Genomic DNA, 15000 nt, shown 5'->3' with positions numbered 1-15000 from the left:
ATGGAATCATAAAAGAACCCAAATAGTCAAATCAATCTTGAGAAGGGAAAACAAAGCTGGAGGCAACATGCTCTCTGGTGTCAAAATATATTACAAAGCTATAATAATCAAAACAGTATGGTATTAGTACAAAAACAGACACTTGATCAGAACAGAATAGAGAACCCAAAAATAAGCCCATGCATATTTGGTCAATTAATTTACAACAAAGGAGGAGAGAATGTACAATTAGGGCAAGGACAGTCTCTTCAATAAATTGTGCTGGGAAAATTGGACAGCTACACACAAAAGAATTAAACTGGACAATGATCTTACACCATGCAAAAAATTAACTGTGGATTAAAGACTTGAACGTAACACCTGAAACTATAAAACTCCTAGAAGAAAACACAGGCAGTAAGGTCCCTCACACAGGCCTTGGTGATCATTTTAATCTGAGACCAAAATGAAAGGCAACAAAAGCAAAAGTAAACAGATGGAACTACTTAAAACTAGAAAGCTTCTACACAGAAGAGGAAACCATCAACAAACTGAAAAGGCTGCTTACTTAATGAAAGAAAATATATGCAATTGATAAATCTCATAAGGGACTGATATCCAAAATATATAAAGAACTTACACAATTCAATGGGCTTCCCAGGTGGAACAGTGGTAGAAAATCCACATGCCAATGCAGGAGATGCCAGAGAAACAGGTTTGATCTCTGGGTTGAGATCTCCTGGAGTAGGAAATGTCAATCCAGTTCAGTATTCTTGTCTGGGATACATCATGGACAGAGGACCCTGGTGGGCTACAGTCTACCTAGTCCACAACTAAGTGACTAAGCACACATACACATACAACTCAAGAGCAAAAAAGCAAGCAATCCAATTAATAACTGGGCAGAAAATCCGAATATACTTTCTTTTTTTTCAAAAAGACAGACAATCAACCAGCCAATGAAAAAAGTCTCAGTATCATTAGTCATCAAGAAAATGTAAATCAAAGCCACACTGAGATATCATTCAGAATGGCTACTATGAACAAAAAGAACAATATAACAACTGTTGCAGAGGTTGTGAAGAAAAGGGCACCCTCCTGCACTGCTGAGAATGTAAATTGATGCAGTTCCTCATGGAAAACACTACAAAGTTCTTCAAAGAATTAAAAATAGAACTATAATGTGATCCAGAAACTCCACTTTCGGGTATTTATCTGAAAAAAATGAAAATATGAACTCAAAGGGATATATGTAACCCTATGTTCATATCAATATTTATAATAGGTAACATACAGAAACAATCTAAGACTCCACTGATGGATGAATGTAATAAATAAATTCTGCCGTGTGTGTGTGTGTGTGGGTGTGTGTGTGTGTGTGTAATATATATGTATTTCACCCATTAAAAAAGAGAGAGAATGAAATCTTCATTTGTAACAACACAAATGGACCTCAAGGGCATTATGCTATGTGAAATAAGACAGAGAGAGACAAATACCATATGATCTCTCTTATATGTGGAATCTAAAAAATATATATATAAATTTTAAAAATGAAAAAGCTCACAGATAGAAAAAACAGACTGCTGGTTGCCAGGGGCTCAGATAAGAAGTGGGAGAAATGGGTGAATTGTTTGTTTTAGTTTAAATAAATTGATTTATTTAAAAAAAATTGTACCTGCACTTTGAAAACATAAAAATGTATTCTCAGGAAAAAAAAAAAAACTGAGGAGTCAGTTAGTCAGGAATATTGAATACTAGGCTGAGCAGTTTAAATTTCACATAATAAGCATCAGTGACATGAATATTATGTTAAAAGTGTGTTAAGAAGATTGTGATGAAAACGCTTGAGTTGAATGAGACTTGAGTGGGCCATAGAGATTATTGGAGGTGGGGTGCAAGGGAAAGGCTTGCAACAATGAAGTGGAAAGGCTTGCAACAATGAAGTGTGCTAACAAGAGCTATATTAATTTAAATAAGAATGAAATCCTACCAAAAAAGGATAGAGATCAAAAACTAACTTAAAAGAAGCAAGTTGAAAAGACAATACAAAACTACTGTGAAGTTTTGAAATGGAGAATTCTGGAGGATTATAATGATATTGGTGATGGTGGATAAACTGAAAAAATATTCTAGTTTGAGGCTATTTTTATCAATTACTTAGCAACCAGAAGTCTGCTGTAAAAACTATGCATTTAACATATATCTCTATGTGTATGAAGATAAGAAAGGGCTATATGAATAATTAAATTCAGGATATTTACAAAGTCTTAACATAATATTAAATTATATAATATATACTTTAGGTATTTGTGGGAAAGGAAAATAAATTAATCTAACATTTCTGAGCAGGTGAGAATAACTACAATTCAGGCTTGTGTTTTGGTTAGAATCCTTATAGATTCTACATTCAGTAACTGATCCCAGGCTCTACTGATTACATTTATCCTTCAGGTTCACAACAAAGAATACAGCTCTAAACTCACTTCATTCTTAATTCTGAAACAAAGCCATCTATATATCTATCTATATTTAAACTTTTTAAGGATGATCACATGAAAGACTATAACCCATCAGTAACATGGAGTGTTTCTTTTTTTTGTCCTGAAATACACTTAAGTGTGTCCTGTAGATGTGCTTGAAATGAATAATTCTTTCTAGTTATATCAGCACCTGGCAGTGAGAATATCACAAAAGTCTTGTGAAATCTGCTATTCTTTTATGACAGAAGAGTGGGTGAGGACACTGTACACCAGGCAAGATCCCTGGGAACAATGTCCTTTCAATTTGAACACCAAGACAAGCTGTATTCCTCCTGAGCTGCAGGTTTATTTCTCATCTTATGTGACTGATGATGTCTTTTGCTCTTGCTAACTCTGTTGTCCATCTCCAGTAGCTACTTAGAGAATCATGGAATTCTTACTGTGTACCGACTCTATACTGGATTCATTTTTGCCCCTTTATGGCGTTTTCCTTCAGCTCCGTTTTTCTATTTATGATATTGCAGGTGTTTATGTGGATCACTGCAATTTTTTTTAAAACAGGTGAAACATACTAATAGGTACGCCTCCATATTAAGGCCTCCATTAAGTAATTTCACATCACCACATTTAGACATCATAACATCTCACAAGAGGGTTTCCATGAGCATCAGCAAGATGGCTGAGAAAAATTAATTTCAGGTAGGTACCAATATCTTAGGGAGTAAAAGTATAGTAGAAAATCCCAAAGTTACATGAGAAATATTTAAAAACAAAACAAAAAACCTAGCCGTATAAAAAGAAAGGTAGTTGTTGTGAACTGTTGTGCCTCCTGGGATGTCAATTACCTTTACCCATGCATGAGTGATAGTCGCGTAGTCCTGCTGACTCTCTGAGACCCCATGGACTTGTAGCCTGCCAGGCTCCTCCGTCCATGGAATTCTCCAGGCAAGAACACTGGAGTGGGTTGCTATTTCCTTCTCTGAGGTTGCCCATGCATACTCAATTACTAAGTCGTGTCCAACTTCTTGTGACCCCACAGACTATAGCCCAGCAGGTTCCTTTGGCCATGTTATTTCCCAGGCAAGAATACTGGAGTGGATTGCCATTTCCTTCCCCAGTCAATTACCTCTAGCCTATCTTTAATAAAAACAGCAATAAATATTTAAATAAATAAATCTCTGCCTTGATTGTTTCACTAATTCCCTACTTCAATCCACTTTCTTCAGATTGTGAAAAGAACAGTACTCTATATGGAGTGGGGGAGATTAATTTCTCCCAGAAAATATCATCAGTTTCAAAAATTCTGTAACTTTCCTGTTGAGTTACTCAAGTGATGCTGGCCTAAAGGGATGCAGATGGTCTGTGATTTTTCTACCTTCCAAAGTATTCACATTTGTTTGCATTTTGTTCTGTCTGTTATTTCACAGCATTAAACCACATTTGTTTAGTTGTAAACATAGTGGGTAGGCAGATTAATTAGATTCTGGTTCTAGCTCTTAGGGTTATGTAACTGGGAACAAGGCATGAATTTCTGTACCTCGGGACATTCATCTGTAAGAAGGGGAAGATAACCAGATTCCTCAGAGCTGGTATGAAGATTCAGTGAAATAATACACATGCTTAGAACAATGTGTGGTGTTCTACACCCTCTTCATATCATCATCTATTTTCATTTAATCTTCTGTATTTTCAGGGGAAACAGGTGGCATAGCACAGGAACTCTTGTAGAGAGATAGACAAGAAATAGAAACATAACACTGAAAGCTTTCATCTATAATTGGCCAGTGTCATCACCGCATGGTGCAGCAGTGACTAAAGTCATCACTGTCCCTGTTGACCAGCTTGTGCAGCTTACTAATCACCGGATCCGATTCTGAGAGCATGGACTGGCATTTTCACTTTTGACAGACCTGACACCACAGGCTGTCCATTATTAAACCACACATTTGGTCCTTCTGTCCCAGGTTGTCTGCAATATGTGGACAATCTTCAAGTCTTCCCACAGGGAGTTGAATGAGGTTAAAATGTGTCAATTTGCTTTTATCCCTCTTCACACGGTACTTTACAAGATGAGTTAAGGATGCCCCAGATATAGCAGTTCATCATTCTGTTTCTGTGCAAGGTGCAATGCAAGGCAGCCAAGAACAAGCTGCCCTTTAGTCCTTAGATTCAGAGGTTTCTGGCTTTGTGTGCAAGCTCCTATTCTCACACAGACTTGGGCAATGTGAAAAGAAGAAGTAATAAAACTCTGAGTTCCAGGAAGATGCACACAGAGAGAAATGATTCTTAATCTTTAAAGCCGGGGCATCGTCGCAGTAGTGCTAAGAGAGCTAAAGGGCTTCCCAGATGGTGGAGCAGTAAAGAATCCGCCTGCTAATGCAGGAGACACAGAAACCGCAGGTTCCATCCCTGGGTCAGGAAGATCCCCAAGAGGAGGAAATGGCAACCAACTCCAGTATTCTTTTCTGGGGAATCCTATGGACAAAGGAGCCTGGGCTACAGCCCATGGGGTCACAAAAGAGTTGTACGTGACTGAGCATACTGAGCAAGAGAGCTGAAGCACAATTCAAAGACAGGCCCAGTAATGAATCTGAACAGAAAAGGGACTCGCTGCCAGTCAACAGTGCCCTATGGACCAGCCAGGTTTCTCAGCCTAGGTTTTTCTGTCTGTTTTTCCCTCACTGCTTCTATTTGTCATGGAAGAAAAAAAAAGAAAATGACAACGATCAATATGATTGATCCAAGAAAAAATTGGGGAGAGAAATCTCACTTCCCTGGTCTTGCTTTTCTGCAAATGCTCTTTCTTGAGCCCTAGGAGTACATCCCCTCTACTCCTTTCAGGGTATGTGAACTTTTCAGCCTCTATGGAATCCCCTCCCCAACTCCAATCCCATCCCCGCTTTCCAACCAAAGCAGACAAGTAAACCTACCAGGGATACACTGAATTCATCTACATAAATAATTTACTTTTCAAAGAGCAGTGCTTCCTCCTTCCCTTGAAACTGTACTACAACTCAGATTCTCCTTAAGAGAATCTAGTTCTGGTTATTAAGAAAACAAGGTCAGAAATTTTGTGTTCACTCTTCTGCTTCCAGATGACCAGACATAAGGAACCAATGCCATTCTCAGAGTGCTTTCTTGCCTTCACAATGTCTGAGCTTCTATTTATCTGCTGGAAACACATATGACAGATATGCAATCAAATATCACGGTGGCTCGAGGTCATGCAGCACCCAGATGCTGGGACAAATGATGAGGCCAACTGTACATGAACAAGGCTTTGGGTGAGAGATGGTAGAGAATACAAGGGACTCTCAGCTCCTAAGGAACCACAGTTTCTGTTCTGCAATACACAAGCGTATAACAAAACAACAGTGACATAATGCATAACTTAGAAATGTTATCAGTATTAATGATCGCCTTAGGCAAAAGAAAGCTAATAATGTAATTTGGTTGGTAGAATAAAGCTCATGATTGCAATATGTGGCAAATTTCTCAGTTTCTATGTCAATGAGAATTGACACACAATAATCATTATTTATAAGTGTGTATTAGGTATATTTAATATGGATTATATTAAATGTTTGACAGATTAACAACATTCTATATTTTATAGAAATGCAAGGGTAAAATATATATCTAAGGTAGGCTTTATAATTTGCTTCTTCATAACGTTTGGTTCATTTGCTTACAACATTAAAAACCTTACATACCACCCCCATGGCTATCAGAAAGAAGTTTGTAGTTCAGTTTATCTTTATCTATTCTACCTGGGTGGTACACTCAGTGTGAAGGGGACTGCAAGTCCCCCAACTTTGCTTGGATTGTAGTTTTTATGACTGCATACAACCAGTTTGAATTTGTACTGAGGCTGAGATTTTCTCAGTGCTATATATGCACCTTTCTTCTCACTATTCTCTAAATAATTTTCTCTTAAATTGCAATCTGATTACTATCTGATTATTAAGATCCCAAGACCTATTTTAAAAATTCCATATCTAGTCAAAAACTGTCAAAGAGTAAAAGTAACTGTTCTTCTGGATCATTACCTATTGTTTTGATTCTTTAATAGAGAAATTTTAAATTAGCAACTTAAGACTTAGGAAAAATGTTAATTTAAAAATATCTTGATTGAAAAAACTCTTGATCAAAAGTATCAAATATTGCTCAGAAAAGGTCACCATTATTTAATTTCATAGTATAAATATACAAAGGAACTGGTGAAATATCACTGTAAAAAATATTTATTTTTGTTTCAGTTTCTAAAGGCAATTGAGACAAGCACAACACATAAGTAAGACAACATCAGCAATACACAAATACACTAATAAAAACAGATGAACCATCAATGACAAAATAATATATAAACATATGAACAAGAGCATGACTGGAAATCCCAGAAGTATCACATTCAGTATTAACCTAAAGGTACAGATTATGGCTAAGCATATTATTAATTTAATGTTTATTTTGTACCAATATTGAAGGCCACAATAAATTTTCATTTATATTATTTATCTTTAAAAAAAAAAAGGCCAGTATTAGTTGCTCAGTTATGTCTGACTCCTTTGGGACCCCATGGACTGTAGCCCACCAGGCTTCTCTGTTTCTGTGATGTCAAGCAAGAATTCTGCAGTGGGTTTACACACACAATATGTGTGTGTGTAAAGTCAATTTTTGCATCATTACCTATATCAGTAGCAGGTAATATTTTTATTGCCTTATTCAGAGATTTCTCTTAATACAACAGCTCTAACAGATATAGAACTATGTGGACTCTTGAATAATAAATGCTGAAATCATTTTTATAGATACTGCATATGCATGGTGGGTTCCACTATGTATAGATAATATACAGATAACTGGATAATTAATTAAACAGTAAAATTAAAATTTAATTATTTTTAATAGCACAAAATATTTTAAAAAGTGTATTACTGACCTGAATATAAACATTCAGAATAAAAGCTTTACATTAAATGGATACTTTCAGAATAATACATAATTTAATAAGGGAGATAAAATTGATAACATATAAATTTGCCATGTGCCAATCCAAAACCATTACTCCAATTAATTTGATTATGTAAAGTCACAGAAAATAATTTTTTTATAGAAAACTAAAAAAAAAAAATACAAAGAAAAAATAACAACAAAAAATAAAGTCACATATTTACATTGTATGATATATAAACTTACCTATACTCCAAAAGCTATCCAACATTCTCTCCATTTTATAAATACCTCTTAACTATTAATTGATTGAACTGTACTTTTTGTTCAAGTTCTTTTATATTTTCAATTACCACAATGCATTAGGTGACTTGTTTGCATTATGTGTGAATGTCAACTATAAAATATGAATGATACACTTAAAATTACTTGAGTTGCAACACCTGACCAAATATCTGAACTCTAGAATAATGTTAATTAAATAAATGGCCTACTCCCATATGACTGCAACTGAGAATTGTCCATTAACAGCAATTTATCTACACTTGTGATAATTTATGCACATCTAGTGCATTGTGTTCCAAACTTTAAAATTACTAAGTCATGATGAAGGATGAGAATGGCTTGTCTAAACTGTCGGAAGACATTTAAGACCTGAAATTTACCAATCTTTAACTGCAAGAGAATATTCTAAATCTTTATGATTTTATAAATCTTAAAACAGGGAAAAATGTATTTTTAACCCTACAATTTTATGTATTACAGAATGGTCCCCACAGAAGATCAATTAAATTTTCAGTCTCTACTCATATTGGTTTCAATTACAGAGTAACTTTGATGATATTAAGTAGTCTAAATATTAGATTTAAAGTATATAGAAGACTTTGAGCCATCTCTAGTGATTTTAGCTACTTTATTCTCAAGCAAACACTGAATATACTACTTACAAATGGTGGATGCTCTTCTTGACATTTTCAAAATAGAAATTATGTAAGGACATCATCATAACATAAGCAATACTGTCAACATCTTGGCAGAAATTCACTTAAAATTATACATGTGAACTCCTCCCTGATGAAGCCCTGTTTTCACATCCTTTCTTATGTTCTTCCCAAAGCCTAACTTCACGAGGCCCTGAGAGGTAGCATGCATTCAAACATTAGCTGACTGGATAAAAGACTGCTCAGTTCAGTTCAGTCACTCAGTCGTGTCTGACTCTTTATGACACCATGGACAGCAGGACACCAGGCTTCCCTGTCCATCACCAACTCCCGGAGCTCACTCAAACTCATGTCCATTGAGTCAGTGATGCCATCCAGCCATCTCATCCTCTGTCGTCCCTTTCTCCTCCTGCTTTCAATCTTTCCAGCATCAAGGTCTTTTCCAATGAGTCAGCTCTTCGCATCAGATGGCCAAAGTATTGGAGTTTCAACTTCAGCATCAGTCCTTCCAATGAATATTCAAGACTGATTTTCTTTAGGATTGACTGGTTTCATCTCTTTGCAGTCCAAGGGATGCTCAAGAGTTTCCTCCAACACCACAGTTCAAAAGCATCAATTCTTTGGTGCTCAGCCTTCTTTATGGTCCAGCTCTCACATCCATACGTGAATACTGGAAAATCCATAGCTTTGACTAGACAGACCATTGTCGGTAAAGTAATATCTCTGCTTTTTAATACGCTGTTTAGGCTTTTCATAGCTTTTCTTCCAAGGAGCAAGTGTCTTTTAATTTCATGGCTATGTGAAATTTCATCTGCAGTGACTTTGGAGCCCAAGAAAATAAAGTCTGTCAGTGTTTCCATTGTTTCCCCATCTATTTTCCATGAAGTGTTTTGACCAGATGCCATGATCTTAGTTTTCTGAATGTTGAGTTTTAAGCCAACTTTTTCACTCTCCTCTCAGTTTCATCAAGAGGCTTTTTGCTGCTGCTACTGCTAAGTCACTTCAGTTGTGTCCGACTCTGTGCGACCCCATAGACGGCAGCCCACCATGCTTCCCCGTCCCTCCCTGGGATTCTCTAGGTAAGAACACTGGAGTGGGTTGCCATTTCCTTTTCCAATGCATGAAAGTGAAAAGTGAAAGTGAGCTTTCACTTCAGCTCAGTCGTGTCCAACTCTTAGCGACCCCAGGGACTGCAGCCCACCAGGATCCTCCATCCATGGGATTTTCCAGGCAAAACTACTGGAGTGGGGTGCCATTGCCTTCTCCGAAGAGGCTTTTTAGTTCCTCTTAACTTTCTGCCATAAGGGTGCTGTCATTTGAATAGCCAAGGTTATTGATTTTTTTTCCTGTAATCTTGATTTCAGACTGTGCTTCATCCAGCATGGCATTTCGCATGGAAGGTCCCTTGGAGAAAGAAAAGGCAACCCTACTCCAGTATTCTTGCCTGGGAAATCCCATGGAGAGAGGAGCCGGGTAGGCTACAGTCCATGGGGTCACAAAGAGTCGGACACAACTGAACATGAGCATTAGAGGATAAGATTTACACAATGATCCATTGATGTGTATATTACATAAGTATTCCATATATTTCACATAGAATTACTTCCCTGGTGGCTTAGATGGTAAAGCGTCTGCCTATAATGTGGGAGACCCGGGTTCGATCCCTGGGTTGGGAAGATCCCCTGGAGAAGGAAATGGCAACCCACTCCAGTACTCTTGCCTGGAAAATCCCATGGTCGGAGGAGCCTAATAGGCTACAGTCCATGGGGGTCACAAAGAGTCAGACAGGACTGAGCGACTTCACTTTCACATAGAATACAGATCTATTACATATACATTATGCACATACATTCATATTACATGTGTTTTACATGTATCTGTTTCCCTACCAAAAGGTGGTAAAATATAAATATAAGTGAATTATCTGTGGTTAGTTTACAGAAAATCTATAGTGTGGAATATTCACTTCTGTATTATGACAGACTCACCAATATTTCCTCTTTAACATTACCTCTTCATGCATCAGTGATATGCCTCACTCATTTTTACGTGCCAATCCACCATATCTTATTAAGATTGAACTTAAAATTCTTAAAATGAAGAGCTCTACTTTCCTCTCCTCTAATTCTCCCCCATCATTTCTAGAATGTGCCTCTAGATGGGGAATATATCCATCTTGATGCAGATTCTACCAGAAGCAGACCTTGAGATAAGGATGGAAGTGTAAGTAGTTTACTTGGGAAATGATCCAGAAAATACCAGTTAGGGAGAGAGGGAAGAAAGCTAATAAAGCTCACAATATCAAGCCAGTTACCCCCCCTATACCAATTAGAGTGGGGTCCCATAGGACACAGTATAAAGAATATAAGCCAGAGTGGTCCCAACCAAGGAACTAGAAGGCTACAGTATTTATCTAACAAATCTGTATTTACTCAGTGGTACTTCTGACTTGCTCTCCAAGAGGGCCGGGTGTGCACGTAAGGCCAAGAGGAAACAAACAAAAAATATCAGGCAGAGGGTGTTCCTAGAAAATATCCAGAAAATATGGGCAGAGCACTAAATGCATCTGTTGGCAGAACTGTCTACTTATTCCCAGATTAAAGAGCGCTTTCTCCTTTTCTCTGTAGGAATTGAGCCCACGAAGATAACTGAGCACAGCATTGCTACTCACACTTAATGGCAAAGAAAAATTTGTGACCACACTAAAGGCAAAAGAAATGACTTCACTTGCAAACTTAGACTCGTGGATTAAGAAGGGAATGCAATGAAGAGCACCTCACCTATGCTAGATTCCATAAAATTATTCTTATAAATTGAAATTTAATTAGGTAGAGGGAAATTAGGAGCTTCCTAAGTAATTTGAGTCACAAAGGACTGAACCCCAGTGTCATCTTTACACTTGTAAAGTATATCACCATAACAAGTATTTAATTTCCCAGAAACTGAGTTTCCTAGTCCTTAAAATAATTATCTATAATTCAAGGACTATCAGAGAATTGACTGAAATAATAACTATCGTAAGTTAACTTATACATATGTCTTTACATGTATGTTACACACACACATACACTATAACTTATAGGATAGCTAACATATAGCACTAGCTAAGTACTCAGTGTAAACTGCTAGTTTTACAGGAATATCTTACAGAAATAAAATTACTGAAATCTGTAACAGCTGAATGACTTGCCTAAGGCCACTCAGGTAGTGAATAAGTAAACACAGCACTGAAATCTGGGTCCTCCCTATTAATCAAAGGATCTTGTCTTCAAAGATGGACAACAAACAAAACCAAAATTAAACAGTAAGTTTTCATGGAGGCACAAAATTACCTTTAAATGTGAATGAACAATGTTTAAAATGTTAATACTGTAACCAAATAGGACCCTATGGGGAGTTCCCAAGACAGATTTCCCCCCACCATGTCCTCTGCCTGCCCCTCGTCTGTAGAAAACTTTAGCCTCCGAGGCTGAGTTCCAAAGAATAAATTTAATTGGGGAAGTGGGGAAATGGCAGAAAGAAAGGAAAACAGTCAAGTAAAACAAAATAACAATATGTCAGCCATTAAACAAAGTCAAGGACCTCAACAGCCATCAAAACATTCTGAGCCCTGATCTTTAGGCTGTTCTGCAGACACTAAGACCCCCACTAGGTGGAAGAAGTTAACTTCCTGCTGTCCACAACCTGGTAGACCCCAAGCTGGTTTAGAACCAGAAAGTTGAACATGTAGACTCCTGATTACCTCATCACCAACCAATCAAAAGAATGTCCAGGAGTTGTACACACTGCACAACTGCACCTCCTCCACGTTCTGTCTTTAAAAACATCTCCCTGAAAGCTATTGGGAAGTTTAGGCATTTCTAGAACCAGCTACCTGGACTCCTTGCTTGGTGCCCTGAAATAAAGGCTGCACTTGCCAGGGCTTCCCTGGTGGCTCAGCAATAAAGGCTGCACTTGCCAGGGCTTCCCTGGTGGCTCAGATGATAAAGAGTGTGCCTGCACTGCGGGAGACTCGGTTCCATCCCTAGGTCAGGAAGTTGCCTCTGGAGAAGGAAATGGCAACCCACTCTAATATTCTTGCCTGGAAAATCCCATGGACAGAGGAGCCTGGCAGGCTACAGTCCACAGGGTTGCAAAGAGTTGGACACGACTCAGCGACTTCACTTTTTCTTTTGCCTTCACCACAAAGCATTGTCAGTAGATTGGCTTTACTGCACAGGCAAGTGGACCCAAGTTTAGTTTGGTAACAATACTTTATTAGTAAATACGGACAAATTTTAGAGTTAAACTTGGGCTAGTGTAAACTTATATTATAAAAGGGATTTTAAAAGTGCAAAACATTTTTTAACATGGCAATGACTCATTTAGGATGCATTCAACTAACCAAAATTCTTAATTAACTAAATATATTCAGCATCCCTAGAAAAGTAAGGGCAACCCCATAAGCAATTATTATCTTAGATACGATGTTTAAAAAACAAACAAGGCTACCACCACCAGTCTGAAATATGTCCTCTATGTACTCTGCCCAACTCACATTTTTGCAATGAGGATTTCTATTCAATTAATACATGATGATCCTGATGTCCTGAAGTAACAAATATAGATCCAATCTCTATGATGAGCCAGTGAGCTAAGTTAAAATAGTGTATCTAAATGTCAATTAGCACTGAAATTGTTTAAATATTCTTTTCTTCATCTTTAGTCAACCAGAACACCTTACTTACCAAGCATACTGGTATGAATTCTTTAATTTTTATCAATGTATACATTTTTGCCTAAAGAGATTGAACTGAAATATCATCTACAAAACACCTATATCCCTTTAAATTACTAATATGAGACCAAAGAAGAAGGCCACAATTGATGCCCCAGATAAAATCCCCTGTGTGTAGTGTGGGTTTGTATTGGGAGCTGAGATGGGAGGAAGGTATTTCCCAGTGGTTGAACAAGGAAATTCTGAATGGAGCCAATAATGGGTTTTTATGTAATTAATACAGAACAGCAATACCAAACTGAAGTTTAATGAAACATTTCAGTTGAGTTGAAAGTCTAGTTAGTATACACGTATTATTTTAAAACAAGGAAATGTGGCATGTGATACCTAAATGACTATTTCAGAAAATACCAAATTCAATGAAACATAAAATATGCTTTTTAAAAAATAATAATAAGACATAACAAGAGTAATTCCAAAAGTTTAACGAGGCAAAGCAGTGATGCTACAGATAAAACACATGAGCAATATGTTGCTAATAACACTCTAGTTTTGAAAATTATGTTTTAATTTTGTGACATATATACTATTTAGGTTAAATACATTATTTATGAGAAGGTTGGATCATGCTATACGAACACATTATGAATAATAATCATGGTTACCCGTTCAAAGTGAGTTTTTCCAATTGCAAACGCTGTCATTTTCACTAACTACCTGTTACATATTGAAACCAACTGTCTACCTGCGTCTCCAAATGTTTAAAAAGCATAAATTTCCCAGTGGTAGGTGGACACCTAATCAGGTGTGCTTTTTCAATCAACTCGGATGCATTTTCGAATTTGATTAACAACAGCCAAGGGGAAAATATGAAAACTGATCGGCAGTGATGCTGCGTGCCATTTGGAGATACTATACCTCTCACACCAGCCTCATCCACACCCTGGGAAAGCACAGATAGACAAAAGAATAAGCACCAAATACATGCAATAAATACATTGCAGGGGTCCGAAAGTGAAAAGGAGTTCCTTGCCTACACCAGTTGCCCTATAGTCAAAATGGAGAGACACGTCAGAGTCCCTCTCCCTCCCTCCCCCAAGCTCTGGCTCCCTTTCCTCGTCTCCCTCCTTTTAGCCTTTCGGCCTCCCTATCCCTCCCTTTTCCAGCTGTATCTCCGGAGCCACACTGCAGCACACCACTCACCTGTCGTCGTTCTGCCATCCTTGGTCCCCGAGCAGCAAATCCCGAAACCTGTACCTGGGAGGCAGAGGGGGCACTTCGCTCTCCAGATCAACCATCCTTCCTCAAAGAGTGGGAAACGTGAGACAACGAATGGAGGAGGCAAGGAGGGCGAGCGAAAGAAAATATTGCCGAGTGGGGGGGAGAGGACTTCGTCAAAGGAGGCGGCGGGAAGGGGGACCGCAGCAGGGGAAGGGGCCTTGGAGGGGGATGGGGGTCTGCGCCCAGCCGGAAGCTGAGGCCGAAAGGGGCCGGCTCCTCTCCTCCGGAGGGTGTGATGGGGATGATGCAAACCCAGCCCAGGAGCAAAAGTCTGGCTCTGACAAGGACCGACGATGCCAAGGAACCGCCCCCAGGCTGGGCGCCGCCTCTGGTCGCCAGGACTCGGGGGAGGCGGGAATGCAAAAGTTACTTCGCCCGAAAAAAAAGAGAAAAGACGCGCGGTGCCTAGAAAGAGAGGAGAGGGGTGGGCGTGCGCACAGCGCGAGGGTGAAAGCCCGTCCTGCCCGGCTGCAGGCGCGACCCTCCTCGGAGGCTAGCCCAGCTTGCAGCAGGTTCCCGCAGGCGGACGCCCCGCACGGCCGCGCAGGCGCCGGGGGCCCTGGGGTTGGGGGTCCCGGCGCAGCGCAAGGGCTCTCCCCGTGGGCGGGGCCGCCACGGCGGCCCCGCCAATGAGACACCCCTCGTT

At 38.8% G+C, this 15000-nt stretch overlaps 1 protein-coding gene across 2 annotated transcripts in view; it reads right to left on the bottom strand.

The window, feature by feature from the left end:
* The window catches only part of KCNT2 (potassium sodium-activated channel subfamily T member 2), a 435264-nt gene extending 420893 nt beyond the window's left edge, over positions 1-14371 (bottom strand). For both annotated transcript variants that reach the window (XM_061382138.1, XM_061382137.1), the window contains exon 1: positions 14277-14371. In XM_061382138.1, coding sequence (XP_061238122.1) covers positions 14277-14371 — 95 coding nt within the window. The remainder of the gene's footprint in view (positions 1-14276) is intronic.
* Between the last annotated feature and the right edge of the window lie 629 nt (positions 14372-15000).

This window comes from Bos javanicus, chromosome 16 (assembly GCF_032452875.1).
Source record: "Bos javanicus breed banteng chromosome 16, ARS-OSU_banteng_1.0, whole genome shotgun sequence".
NCBI lineage: Eukaryota > Metazoa > Chordata > Mammalia > Artiodactyla > Bovidae > Bos > Bos javanicus.
This window is presented reverse-complemented; position numbering and strand designations above follow the sequence as displayed.